Here is a 15,628-nt window from a genome sequence, read left to right on the forward strand (position 1 = left end):
CTTCGACTAATAAAGCATCATCTAGTCTATCAATAGGCAAAGCGAGCTTTCTACCAAACTCATGCGAAATAAAGGAGTAGTTGGCTCCAGAATCAAACAATATTTGAGCAGGTAAATCATTTACGAGAAAGGTACCTGAAGCGACATCAGCTTCATCTTTCGCAGCCTCAAGTGTCATCTGGAAGGCTCTCGCCTTCGGCTTTGGTGGAATGTTGGGCTTCGCTGCCTCCTTCTTCTTCGGACAGTCTTTCAAAATATGCCCCTCTTCATTACACCCAAAACACATCCTTTTGTTGTTCGGACATTCATTGGCAAAATGTCCAACCTTTCCACACTTGTAGCAGGTCACATCCTCGCTACATTTCCCAAAGTGCTTTTTCCTACACTTATCACACCACTTTGCTTCGCCTCCTTTTCCTCCAAACTTTTTCGAATCGGATTTCGAAAATTTGCTCTTCTTACTGGAACCAGATGTTCCTTCAAACTTCCTTTTCTCACCAACCTCAAACTTGATGGTGGTTCTCCCCTTGATCATGTTCTCCACAGACTTGGCAGCCCAGATAGCTGCCTCTAGAGTAAGTGCCTGACGTACTAGCACCTCGTACTCCCATGGAAGTCCCTTCGCATACCGATCCACCTTTGTCAGCTCGTCTGGAACGATACGTAAGGCAAACTCCATCTTATCGGTGAAGTTATTGGTGTATTCATCAACTGACATGCTACCCTTCGTCAATGTCAAAAACTTATTCTCCAACTCCAACAGATTTTGAGCCGAGCAGAACTTGCGCTTAAACTGCACCAAGAACTCTGCCCATGACAATTGCAGTGGCTCATTAGGGCTCAAAGTCTTCCCTAGGGTGTTCCACCAACGAACGGCTCCACCTCGGAACTGACGCACTGCATAGATAGTTTGCAACTTACCTCTGCAGCCACACGTCATGAAGGCTAGCTCCATTTCGGAGATCCAATCCATAACCCCAATCGGATCCTCCTTTCCATTGAAGGTCGATGGTTTGCAAGTCAAAAAGTCCTTGTACTTGCATCCCATTCCATCATTCCTTCCATCGCGGTTATCTTGCCTAACTATCGGTGGGTTGGCTTGACCAATAGACCCACTGAAGTTTCCACCTTCCGAGTGCCCTTCATTCAGTTCAGGCTCTTCCACACGAATCGACAGTTCTTCACGATTCTGTTGAAGCAACCGTCTAGTTTCATCCATCTGACGATCCAACATCGTCTGAATCATCAATTGCACACCAGCCATGGTTATTGGCTCAGGTGCTGCTGCTACGACAGGTATTGGCTCAATCACTGGTGGTTGATTCCTGTTTTCGTTAGCATTTCCAACTCCACTTCTTGTTCTCACCATTTTGATCTACACACCAAATAAGGTGAAATTAGATCCTCAATCATGATAGATATTCAAATCATCCTTATCACTCCGAAACGTTTACATGCTAGTTCGAATATCGTAGACGTACGCTTAGAATCCTACACACATAAGGTTTCTAGATCCGGTCGGCAACAGACCATAGATCCGAACAAATAATATCATATATGGCAACATATAACATTTAGCACATAAAACATTTTAGGCATCTTTCCTAAAATAAACTAGTGCTCGTGTCTAAAACATAACAGACACGCATCTCAAAACTTCACTTAGCATTCTAAGTTTAAGTCTAGAAATCCAACAAATTCCTAGTTCGCTTAAACTAATGCTCTGATACCAACTGTGACATCCCTAAAATCTCGGCCAGAAAAGACCGATTTTCATTTATGCTTTTAAATATTTTCAGAGTAAATCCTTTTGATTTGAAAGAGTTGCGGAATTCGTTCCCAAAAACAAAACATGATAAAACATTGTTTACCGAAGCATTTCATAAAAGAAATGTATTTTCATTATAATCAAAACTCGGGGTGTCATGTTCCGATACAGACCAATAAGCATAAACGAATACATTACAACGCGCGGGCATTCGCCTAATATATATATATATATATATATATATATATATATATATATATATATATATATATATATATATATATATATATATATATATATATATATATATATATATATATATATATATATATATACACACACGGTTTTGAGATTTAGCTCAAACAAATCTAGCAACTCTAATTATTCTACAACCAGTGAAGGAAAAGTCTATGATTATTAAACGCCTTTCGCATTACCCTATAGACGGCAAACCCGTCTCACAATTTAATATGTATTTATTATGTGGGGGTAAATAACAACGCATTAGAAATATTTAAGGCGCAATGTTTGAACATTGAATCATTTTTATAAAATTTTGCAGTGAACTATTAGGCTCACATCTGGGGTTACTAGCCTTTGCAGCCCCGGTCCCAATGGTAGGCAATACGGTCGGTCGTTTAGGCTCATGTTTCTAAGAGGCCCAAAATTCCTAAAGTATATGATATATATTTAAAGAGAGAAAAATTATCTTATCTAAAAAAATACTAGGAAAAATATATTATTTTTTTTAAATTAGTTGTTTTGGTAATGTTGTTGCAATATTTATGTTCTTTAATATTAATTGTGAACTTTATGATTTTTTTTTTTGTATTTTTTTCATTTGGTTTCCCGAGCCTTAGATATGAGTCAAAAGAGGAGAAGAGGACAACATCAAGAACTTTGCAACTCAAAGAGGACTTTACAGCCAAGTTATTTATTAACTTTGAGATTTAAAGGGATTAACCGGAATTTTATATCACAAAGACCGTGCAACTTACTAACCTGTAACAAAACCTCCGAATGAAACCTCCGATACAAAAGTAGAAGATGTTAGGGGACTAGGAGGTGTTCGACTTCTTCAAAATTAAACAGTGATACACAACGAAAAAAGTAGTTGAATTAACTCCATGACCTCTTTTTTGAAGATCAACTAGAGTTGGGATTCTCTCGAAGCTTTCTCGCCGAACAAAATTGTTATCCTTAATTGGGATATAGTTTTTCTACCTAAAGCAATTAGCATATGATGTTTAGATTAATATGATGTGTATCGTTTTCGGTATCTATCATTTACATTCTTTGTTGATTAAAAATGTATGGCTTTGTGTAATATGTTAAACTTTTATTAACAAATAAACTATTTATAGAAAATTCTAAAATATAACTATAAACTAACCGTTGTTATATAGTATAACATTTAGTTGTAATGCACCAATAGCCTATTTTGCTTTAAACAAATTATACAAATCGTAGGTGCCAAACTTTTTAGAATGCTTAAACAATGGTTGGCATATTTTGTTTTTGGAATTTTTAGTTTGTCATATTTGGAAAGCAAAAAGGTTGTTCATAAGTTCGTATTTTTAAAAGCTACATGGGGTGGTTTTTCAACTAGATTATAGAGCTTCTTTTAAGTTCTTTCAAAAATACCCTTTATCAATTATAATAAATATATTTTTCCACATGCCCTTATATATCATTTTACATTTTCCAATTAATTTTTACCAAACAATATTTTACTAGCTGTAACGACCCAATTTTTCAAAAGAAAATTTTCATTTTTAAATAGTCAAAAACATTTCCAGTACGCCATAAAATCTTAAGTACATTTGTTTTCAAATTCATAACATCAACAATATTATTCCAAACATCAGAGTTTCCCAGAGCATACCCCACACAATCCACATAATCACATAATCATATTAGCTATAAAAGCTATATAATCCATGCATACAACATATATGGATGTCGTGGGCTCGTCCCCAGGGTCTTACTCCAGAATGTCATGGGCTCCCCACATGGTCTTACACCTAAGTGTCATGGGCTCTCCCATGGTCTTTAATAGGAAAGCCATGGGCTCTCCACATGGTCTTACATCCGGGTGTCATGGGCTCTCCCATGATCTTTAATGGGAAAGTCATGGCCTCTCCACATGGTCTTACATCCAGGTGTCATGGGCTCTCCCATGGTCTTCCATACAAGCATACCACATATACAACTAGCATACTTCCTAGCACATAACCAACTATCATGCCACATAATACAACTTCAGCTAGTGTACCACATATCATAAAATGGGTCGGTCTTGGTGCCTTCGACCCATTGGTATGGTGAAGAGACTCACCTCTCAAGAATGTTGAACTGCTAAGATCAGATAAGTCCCAACACGCAACTCCAACTCAACTGCCTATAACCAATATGTGATTAACTTATCAAATCCCGAAATACCATAAATTCCCTCACAGTCAAACTTGGTTAACCCTGGTCAAAGTCATGGTCAACGGTCCATGTTGACCCAACTACTCGAGTGTATCTAGCAACTCGTCGAGTTCCTTCATGGTCCATAAAACTGAAATCCCGAGTCAACTCGTCGAGTTACCCGAGTAACTTGTTGAGTTCTTTAGTGTCCAAGGGCCGGAAACTCTAAGCCGAAATCTCTACTCCGAAACCCCTAATCAGCTCACCGAGATCACTCAGGATCCCGAAAACGGGTGAACCTTGCTCGACTCATCGAGTTGGCTAAACAACTCGTCGAGTCCTTTCACTCATTTTCGTGTTCAGTCCTTTCCAGTGGGATTCAAGACTCCAAACTACAGATCCAAGCCCTTAGGGTGTATTTTCCACGTAAAGTTGCCAACTTTACGTGCATGCAAGGCCTTAAGAGGCTAAAACACTCAAAACTAAGGTTTATACAAAGTTTAGGGCATGGAGAAAGGCTAAGGTTAGATAAAGTGAGCAACTTTATGTCCATAGAGGTCTAGGGATGTCCAGATTTTAAACCCTATCCTCATAACAATATCCAATCCAAAAACGACACCGTTATGCATCAAAGGTGACCATTTACTTCCATGAAATGAGATCTAAGCAACTAAAGGTCAAGATAGCGACGTTATACCTCAAGATGGTCACCAACATATAGTAGATGTCGAATCTACTGCTCCTCTCTTTACTCCTTCTTTAAGCTTTAAAATCCTTCACAACCACACCAAAATCACTCTCAAAAGCTCTCTCTCACACTCAAGAAGGTATAAGGATCGAACTAGGGTTTTCTCTAGCTGTAAGAACGATGAAAGAGGCTACAAATGAGCCATAAGTTCTTTAAATAAGGTACTGTTAGGCGTGTCAGAACCAACAAATAACGGGGTACGATATACTCCAAAAGAATCCCACTATATTGCACTAAAAGGTAGTACAAGGCAAGCAGGGTCGATCCACAGAGACACGGGATAATTAGTGTATACCTCTTTGCACAAGGTACTATGGTCACCAACAGTAAAAAGGGGGGTTTTAGAGTGCAATGACTAAACAAACAAATTAAAAACACAAGCAATCAGCTAAATGAGTGAATTAAATTCAGATTTTGTAAGGACTCCAACTTCATGTATGACAACTTAGCAATGTGACTCAAAGATGACACAATATTCGTTCAATTCTATCTAAGTTGGTACTTGAAAGTGCTAATAAGCTCTAACACTTCCCATTCACCACATTAATTACCAAAACAAGCTCTTTGATTAACCCTAATCTTATTAACCTAATCTAAACAAGCTCTTAGAATTAGATTATAAGATTGCATGAAGCTTTATGTGAATGTTCCCAACAACACCCAATACTCCTCATAAGCTCGGGAGTGTAGAAGTGTATGAATAAGATTTACACTAAATTCATTCAATAGAGATCAATTTAATGCTTGTTACTTGTTCAATTTCACAAAAAAATTACGGATTTTGTAAAAGAGATAACTTGAATGACCTAACCCTAATTCAAATGGCCAATAAGAATCACAATTAGAATCAAACATTCGATTGAAGCAAAATCAAATTCATTAGATAGAAATTAAGAACAAACATCATGTTATATGATTGAAGTCACTACCAAGAAGTCAAAACATGAAATTGGAGAAAATAGGGTTCTAGCCACACATGGCTAGAACAAGATCACAAGAATAAAAGATGGAAATAATGTGCAATTACAACTTACAAATAAGAGAAATAATGTTTCCAAATGATAAATGATCAAATCCTTGCAAAAACCTTCGAAATCCCATCTCAAAATGTGCTCTGCTATGTTGTGTGTCCTCCAAAATGACCCAATTTCCCATAATATGAAAAATAGAAAAACTGCCAAAAGTTAGTTTTCTTGGGTCGAACACGGCCCGTGTTCAACATAGGGCAAAAAGGGCACGGCCCGTGTTCAGCTTAGTCAACAGCTTTCATTTTTGGTCAACACGGCCCGTGTTGATTTTGCAGTGTAAATCCAACACGGCCCGTGTACCTCTCTGACTCCAATTCCAAACTTGATTTTTTCGATTTTTTTGTTCTTCGCCCGATCGTCCCGAAATCTTTACCAATGCTTCCCGGTATCTCCCAAAGCGCATTCCAAGCTCCGGTTTACCTGAAAAAGACATGAAAGTGTGAAAATAAGGTTGTTCTAGAGACTAACATGAATATGATGAAATGTAAGAAAAAGGAAAGAACAATTATACTAAATAGATGCATGAAATGTGACTAAAAGGTGTGCAAAAAGGTGCACAAAATGCACCTAACAGGTACAAATCCCTGAAAATTAGGGTTTCTCTTTACAACGTCTACTCGTCAAGTTGGGGCCTTCCAACTCGTTGAGTAGACCCTATGTCCCACGTCCAAAATCGATCTCTACTCGTCGAGTCGGGCTACCCAACTCGTCGAGTCCTAGCACAAAACCCTAAAAAGTTAGAAAATTAAATGATATTTGGAATAGGCGTTACACTAGCTATCGAATAGCTTTTTCAACAACTATTTCAAATCGTCTTAGTTCCATATGATAACACTATAAAGTTTTTGAACAATAATAAGATTATAATCACATGCCTTTCATGAATATCGTATAAGGTGTATTTATATAAATGATAAGCTTATTTATAAGGAAAGAATCTAGTTAGGATACATACATTAACAAGGATAAATACAATAATGTGAAATAACATTATATATATATATATATATATATATATATATATATATATATATATATATATATATATATATATGTCTCTTGTAGTCGAAACTGGAGGAGTTGGGCTAGAGCATGGATAGAGCCAGTGATTAAGAACTTGAGATGTTACTGAAATTAATTTGATATTTGTTTGGCTAAGATATGGGATAGAAGGTGGTGGGGGTTGTTTTGGACTAGACTTGTGGTGCTCGATGGGCCATGCAGTAGGCTAGAAGGAGGTGGACGATATTGAGAAGGGTTAGGTGTTGAAGGTTAAACATGAACCGACCTAATAGCATTGTGTGATGGCACAAAAACACTAGGTTGGGCTTGTTTTGGTGTGGGCTCGGCTAGAAACAATATACGGTGGGTTGTTAGAGTATGCTTGGTAAGGGTGGCGAGGGTGGTGTTGGGCAAGCATAAGGTGTATTTAGTAGGGTGCAGACTTTTTGAATGGGGAAAATGTCTCATTGAATAAGACATAATAGGAAATACAAGACTTTATGGGTGTTTAAATTGTAGCACCTGAAACCACAATGTGTGTGGAAACCAAGGAATATGCATGGTGTTGAACAGGGTTGGACATTATAGATTATAAAGGAGAGAATAAGGAAGTAACAAATGCACACTAAACACATAATTATTGGTAAGAGGGGATATAATTGTAAAGTGTTAGGGTAGGGGATATGTAGTTTGGAATTTGGCTAAGAAGAATGTTTAGTAGGTAGGTTGCCATTTGGAGGGCGTGGTGCTAAAAGTTGGATGGGAGGTTTGCATGTGACAAGAAGGTATGAATGATGTTATTTAGGCATAATTTTCTTTGTTCGGATTTTTTATTTACAAAGAGTTTTGAGGGAAAAAGAAGCAAAATGCCATGTCATTATTTGAAAAAGATGAAAAGATGAATTGTTGTATTCTGTACCATTGTCGTATTCAAAGGATTTAATGTTTTTGAAAAAAATGAGTGTTTATGAGTTTAGGGAAGGAAAGAAAGGTAGCAAAGACTTGAGATATTTTTTTTCTTGTGGAAAATTCCAAAGAAATCTAAAAATCATTAAGAATGACCACTTAATAGCGATGTCCTCCGGAAAAATGGTAGATGTTCACAAATCATTATGTATAGTGTCAAATAGAAATAAAGTAGATGGCATAGAATCATAAAAAGATAGTTGAATATGCTTACCAAAAACACATGATTAACATAAAAATATACTTATTGTACGATTACAATGAATGAAAATTTTATTACTAAGAGAACAAAAAATGGAAGCACACAGACGGACTAGGTCGTGGTGCCATAGGTCTTTAGAAACAACAACAAAGGTGGAATGATTGTGAAGGTTGGCGTAGTTAGGAAGCAATGAAGGGGTAAAGATTGACTAAACATTTGCATCTCATAGTGATGTCCTCAATAGGAAGGCCTTCACAGTAAAACCAAATTGGTCAAAATCAATAAAGATGTTATTATCAATAACAAAGCATCAGACGTAAATAAAATTTTAACTGGCTGTGGAGAACGAATAATATTTTAAAATAAAAAGGAGGATATGGTGGTGGAAATTTTTTGTGTCTATATGCAAAAATTGGAATTTTGTGATGATGAGGGGTGGTTGTCAAGGAACGAGTAAGAAGGTGGGTTTTCGGTGGTCATAGATTGGAAAGGGAATGAGGTTTCATCGAAAGTCACATGTCTGGAGATAATTATTTTTCGAGTGTGAAGGTCTAGACACCGGAACCCATGATGTTGTAATGGATATCCAAGAAATACACATGGTATGGAGCGAGGTTGAAGTTTGTGAGAAGTGGGTATTAAAGGGTAGCAGAGGCATCCGAAGACACGAAGATGAGAGCAGGATGGATTTTTTTGAAAAAGTTTGGTGAATGCGATCTCATTGTTAATGGTTGTGGAAGGGGTGATATTTAGAAGGTGGCATGTCATGTGTAGGGCCTCAACCCAATATGTTATTGGTATATGTGCATGAAAGAGAAGGGTACGCATGACATTATTAATTGACCGAATCATGCATTCTGACCAACCATTCTGTTGAGATGTGCGGGGACATGAGAAACGGAATTGTATGCCATTCTGGTCAAAGAGCGAGTGAAATTGGTGATTATCAAATTCACCACCATGGTCACACTGAAAAGATTGGATGTCTCATTTGAATTGAGTCTTAACATAGGCCCGAAAGTAGAGAAATTTGCTATAGACATCAGATTTCTTACGAAGCGGGTATACCCATAAGAAATGAGAAAAATTGTCAAGAAAAAGGATGTAATATTTTTATGCCACTAGTGCTAACAATGGGTGAATTTCATAAATTAGAATGCACAATTCCAAACAACTCAGTGGCATGATTATTACATGAAACAAAAGGTAAACGAGAGTGCTTGCCAAGGCGACAAGCATTACAAGAAAACGAAACATTGTTTTTATTACATGAAATGAAATGACTAGAAATTAAAAATTGAAGAACACGGGGACCGGGATGTCCCAAGCGTTGATGCCATAGAGATGCTTGATTAGTGAGTAAGGCGACTGCTGAAGAGGTGACTGGGTAGAGGTCGTCGGTACTGTCGCATCTAAGAAGGGTCTGCTTGGTCGGGAAATCCTTCACAGAAAAAAACATATGGATCAAATTCAATGGCAGCAAGATTATCAGTAGTAAATTTGCGCACAGAATTAAGGTTTTTGATAATATCGGGTGTTACAAGGACATTGTTCAAATGTAACGGGCGATTGGTTGAGTGGATAACTTTATGTCCTATTTAGGTAACGGGAATAATGAAACCATTGCCAACAAAAACCGAATTGTGTGTACGCTTATTACTAAGTGAAGATAGAATACCTGCATTAGACGCGAGATGAGATGTCGCCCTCGTATCCATATACTAGTTTACATCTTCCGGTTATGTGAGTGTTATTGTGTTGTATGCAGCAGGGAGATTGGTTGGTTGATCAGATGTCATAGGAGGAAACCATTTCTAAGGAGGAAGGAGTGAGGACTGATCAGTAGTAGTAGTGTGAAACGCTCCCTGGGAAGTAGAGGAACCTGGTTGGGCTGATGGGTGTCGTCCAAGAATGTCGTTTGCGGGTAGTTGTCGATGGTGTTGTTGTGGTTGAGGAGCCAAATAAGGGCATGGAACAACCTACGATGGAGAGGAAGGCCAGCCATACGCCGCCCAATGATAGTAATATGGAGGAGTCACTGTTGTGCCGATTGGAGGAAGATTTGTTGTGCTGAGACCGCCTGGTGTCGGGCTTGTTGTTGTTGACGATGAGAATTGTAGGAGAGGAGCCATGATCATAACGAGGTAAGTGTGTTGGGGTGTGGTTCCTGTTGACATGGAACTCTTCAGAAACAAGAGTTCAACATGCTTCAAGGAATGAAAGTGGGGGATCTTTGTGACGGATGAGCATGGAAACACTTTCAAACTTCGGGTTTAAACCATTAAGCAGGTATGAAACTAGTGTCTTTTCAGGGACTGGTGCATCAATGTTGGCTAGGAGATCGGAAATAACTTTGATTTTCTGGAAGTATTCGGTTATAGAGCGATCGCCTTGGACTAGAGTATGCAACTCATTGTCCAGTTCAATTGCTCTAGAGTGTTTATTGTCTCTGAAAAGGGCTTCAATGGCTTCCCAGATAGAGTTGGCTATTGATTTGGGTTTGAGGATCATGGTGAGTAATAATTGTGTCATTGTACCATAGAGCCAGGACATGACAAGATTGTCAAGGTTGTCCCGATTGGTGTCTGATGCGTCTTTGGGTTTGTTTGTGCTGTCAAGAAAACCATGGACACCATAGGCGCGACAATGAGTGAGAAAGAGTTCCCGCCATGCATCGTAATTTAATTCGTTTAGATCAAGAATAAGAGAAACATAGGACTTGATAATGATGCAGGTGAAGGGTTTATTTTTATCATCCATGTCTGATAGATAAGAAGAACAAAATAGAGAAGAAGGAGAAGATTGACAGGATCGAGAATGAGAAGGTAGGGTCGGCTGGTGTATGGGTACCAAGGTTAAAGAGTCTTTGATACCATATTGAAGAACGATTTCCCTTAAATAACTTCATTAATCAATTGAATACTGTATACATAAAGTAATGGGCTTATACGTACATACAAAAGGCAAATCTAATGGGCTAAATACAAGATACATAACATACTATACATTAATAATTGTTTCTGAAAATTATGTTTTTATGTAAATTGCCTATATTGAAATAAGAAGAGAGTTAACCTTACGAGTCCATCATGTAGGATGAGGCACCTGTATCCATGTACTAATTTTTTTCTAAGTTGTAAAGTGGCATTTCTTGTACAAGATTAGTAGAATAGTAAGTTGATGTTGAGTTTTGAATAGTATTGTAAGCTTGTTTGTAGCACCTGGTTCTTGGTACGTATCCTCTTGTTGTATGCCTTGCATTATGGCCTTGGAGTCGGCGAGTTGAAGGTCCAACTCGCCGAGTAGAAGCGCGAAGAGACACGTGACTTAAACGGTGAACTCGGCGAGTCGGGTCCCGGACTCGGCGAGTAGACCCTGTTTGGGCAAAAACCCTAATTCGAGGGTTTGCACCCTATTTAAACACTCTAACTCGGCCTCCCTTGTCCCTAACACTTCCAGAGAGATGTAGAGCGAAACCCTAGCCCACATATTGTTCTTGTGAGTGATTTTTTGGCTTTATGAAGGGAGTTTGGAGCTTAGAAGAAGAAGGAGGAGGTTGAAGAGTGCAAGGAGGGGAAGTAGATCCGAAATCTACACTATAAGAGGCTTCCATTCAGGTAGAAAAGTTCCTACCTTGATCACTAGTTCATTAGATCCCCTTTTGTCCCTAATTGGTGGTTTTCAAGCCCTAAAACCTCAAACTCCATGTGTTTATGCTCTATGTTCTGAAAGGACTTCAGATCTGGACCTTATGGACACCTTAGAAGTGTAAAGTCTCTATGGTTGAAGTGATTGAGGTCCCTATTGAGTGTATGACCTCATAAAGAGCTTGGAATTACCTTTTGGAGCTCATAGGGCCATGCATGCACGTAAAGTTTGCAACTTTACGTGATAAGCATGCCCTAGGAGCTTAGATCTATGGTTTGGAACCGTTGCATGTCTCAAATTTGGTATGTATGGGAGGAGAGTTGAAGAGACTCGGCGAGTTCCAAAGTGGAATCGGTGAGCTCTATGAAGATGGTCTTAGACTCGACGAGTTGGATGAACAACTCGGCGAGTCCTATGAAGATTGCCTGGAACTCGACGAGTTGTTCTTCAAACTCGGCGAGTCATATGAACTGTTATTGAGTTAAGAAGGGTTTAAGTGTAGAAGGTCCAACCCTTCGTAGCTGCACGCGGAGTTAGCAATTTAATGTGTAGCAATAGTCCCAGAAACCCAAATCCTCAAGATGGATGCTCTGGTGAGGATTTGGAAGCGAGTAAGAGATCTGCTCGTGGGACTCGACGAGTCGGACCGCGGGTCAGTCTAATCGTCCCAAGAAGTGAGTTAAGGGTGACTCAGTGAGTGGGAAAAGGGACTTGATGAGTTAGTACTGGGTTAGTAGGAGAGGGACTCGACGAGTCTGTGCCATGACTCGGCGAGTCCAGTCAACTGGAAGTTGACTTTGACCAAGGAGTTGACCTTGGACTAGGGGTAGGTCAGTCATTTGACCTAAGGTATTTATGAGTGACTAATCTATGTTTATGGAATTATAGTCGAAGGATTACCGGTGCAGCAGTCAGACGTCTAGCAAGCAGACTTTCACTAGCTACTTTTCGAGGTGAGTTTCCTTCCAGTAGGAACGGGTCTAAGGCACCAAGGTCGGCCCGTATAAACGATATGATAGTATCGGAGTGTGGGCAGAGCCCGTATCTCATAGTTGAGTTTGATGATGATATATGCTAGTGTGGTAGAATTGTTTATACTCGTTGTTTGTGTGATACTTGTATGTTATGGTTTAGTAGCTGAGTGTGGGCGAGGCCCGTATTTCTCAGATAGCTGAGTGTAGGCGAGGCCCGTATCTCTCGGATAGCGGAGTGTGGGCGAGGCCTGTATCTCTCGGATAGCGGAGTGTGGACAAGGCCCGTATCTCCCAGCTAGCGGAGTGTGGGCGAGGCCCGTATCTCCATGAGTGTGGGCGAGGCCCGTATCTCCTAGCTATTCATTATATGATTGTATGGTATGTGGTATTATGGGAGAAACTCACTAAGCTTCATGCTTACAGTTTACAGTTTCGGTTTCAGGTACCTCTTCAGCTAGGGGGAAGGAGCTGGCGCGGTAGCGGCATATCATACACACATACTCTTGTTTTTCCGCATTATGGATTTTCTAGGATGTACTCTGACATATTATTATGATGTGGCTGGTTTTCAGACATGAAGCATTATTATGAAACTTTTATATCGAAGTTTTTATGAATTGACCTACTTAAAAATGAAATTTTTGGTCTGTATTTTTGGGATGTTACATTGTTAAGGATCATATTTCAAATCATCTGGGTAAGAGGTTCAGGTTATGGGTGGTAAAGTTTTGGTTTGTTATATTTTTGGCAATAGGTCGAGCTCATAATGAGGTAGGGTAAGGACATGGGGAAAATATGACTATTGCGGGCCCCAAACCAAAAGAGAGTAAGTGGATCATGGAGACTAGCCTTGGCGTTGTTCAAAGGTGGCTGTTAAGCCTGCCATGCAATCAAGTGTCTAAGAATTGGTTCTCAAGGTAGATGTATCCAGAGTTTTTTGTTGTCTTGAAAGATATATTATAAACATTCTCAAGCTTCTTCTGTAGTGAAATCATGATTGAGAATCGTGTGTAGCAAGTCGTTGGAGATGGAGTCATACACCGAAGAATTATGGCATTGGAGACGAAATCAAGTTTCTTTACATGCGGTGGTGGCATATGCGCCAGGAGTGGTGGGAGGAGTAGGAAGGAGAATGTGATCGATAAAATGGTAGGCACAACAATGGATCTTGAAGAGTTCGGATCACGAGGAATTTTATGAATGCAATTAAATTATTTATGTTGGATACTATAATAGTTGAATAGTATTTATTCTTTGTAGCCATGAGAAAATGTGGCACGAGAAAAAAAAAATAACTTTTATGAGAGAGAGATCGACATAAGAAAGAAATAAGGGTGGCGATTATGCCGTCATCTAGATCGACGACGAAAAGAAAGAAAAAAGACTAGATAGGCTAGGAAAATCGATGTAATAAAGAAGGTAGATTTGGCTAGGCTTGTGTGGCTGATACCATGTAAGATTGTAGGATATAGTAATTTTGTGCTTTTATTAATCTATATATAAGTGATAATATAATCTAGTTAGGATATCTTATATTAACAGCCATAAATACAATAATGTGAAACAACATAAGATAATATCTACGTATTAGATTTCGTTCCGGCAAGTGTTATTGGTTAGCTTGTTCCAACTTCCATGTGATAGACCATGCCACCACTTTTACATTGAAAGCTTTCTTGCTTTTGCATTAATGCTACTATCACCAAATATGCATCCCATCATTTAAAACACATTGTACGAATCCATGTCAATCTAGGAAGCTGTCGATTTCGAAATTAAGTTGAAAAAGAAATCCGTAATTGATGAAATAAAATGCCAAAAAGTGTTATTGTCGATACCTATATGTGGCCAAGTGGCCAACTTAATTAGTAAATAGGGATGTGTATCTGTGGAATACGTTGCTTTGGATGGTGACGATGGTCTCACCAAAGTGGTGACTAAGCATGCACTTTTACACTTTTTGTTTGAAAATTTAAGTGCATGGGTCAATAGGTGTACTTGTTAACTCTGCGAACAAATGCACTTTTCCTTTTTGCATGTAAGTATTTTATTTCCATTGCAAATCAAAATATAGTATCGCTAAAAAGTTGTTTTTCCTACATCATTTTAATAAAAAAATGTCGGAATTGTTGGTTGTTTGTGACAATGACAAATTGATATATCGTTCATATTTTCAATCAAACCAAAGATATTAAATATTGTCTTATCTTGAAATTTAATGCATCGTCATAACATTTTAAATCACACAAGGAGATACATTTTATAATTTTACTTTAAATATGTTAATATTGGATTTATCAAAAACCTATTCAAACCAAAATAAAGTAATCAAAACTCGAAATTAGCTTAATACCTTGAAATTAAGAGGCTATGCAAAGATGTTGTTTTATGTGCATTCCAATTTGTCATGTATGCAAGTAAATTTAATAACCTAAACATAATGTATGGAAACTTAAACTTTAGATGTTAGATCTTGAATTTTGTTAAAAATAAATATAAAAAAAAGTAAGATTACATATATGCTTCTATTGATATCTTTGGATTGATAGACAATCTTGATTTCCCAGTTAATCTTAAAAAAATTATAAAATAAAATATCTAAACCCCTTAGCAAAAAAATTCACAAAGTTTTTGTTTCTTATATATGTCCATAGTAAAACTATAAATATTTATACCAAATATTCCAATAATATATACATTTAATGTATGTGGTCCAAAAATATCTAACAATGTATTGATACTCTTGAAATATGTTTGTAAGAGTAAAAGCATAGATCACAAAAAACAACAAAGTAAAATAAAACCCATAATCTCTCAAAGAACAACCGATCATACAAAACAAACACTTAACATAATGATTATACTAAACAAACTCGTAAT

The 15,628-nt window shown here is 38.0% G+C and overlaps 1 protein-coding gene across 1 annotated transcript; it reads right to left on the minus strand.

Annotated features, from left to right (window-relative positions):
• Window positions 1–10,325: 10,325 nt before the first annotated feature.
• LOC145089967 (uncharacterized) lies at window positions 10,326–10,886 on the minus strand. Its single transcript, XM_079028339.1, has one exon. It carries the CDS (start codon window positions 10,884–10,886, stop codon window positions 10,326–10,328), a length of 561 nt encoding a protein of 186 aa, XP_078884465.1.
• Window positions 10,887–15,628: the final 4,742 nt, after the last annotated feature.

This window comes from Lactuca serriola, chromosome 2 (genome assembly GCF_051521515.1).
Source record: "Lactuca serriola cultivar US96UC23 chromosome 2, Lser_US96UC23_V15, whole genome shotgun sequence".
NCBI lineage: Eukaryota > Viridiplantae > Streptophyta > Magnoliopsida > Asterales > Asteraceae > Lactuca > Lactuca serriola.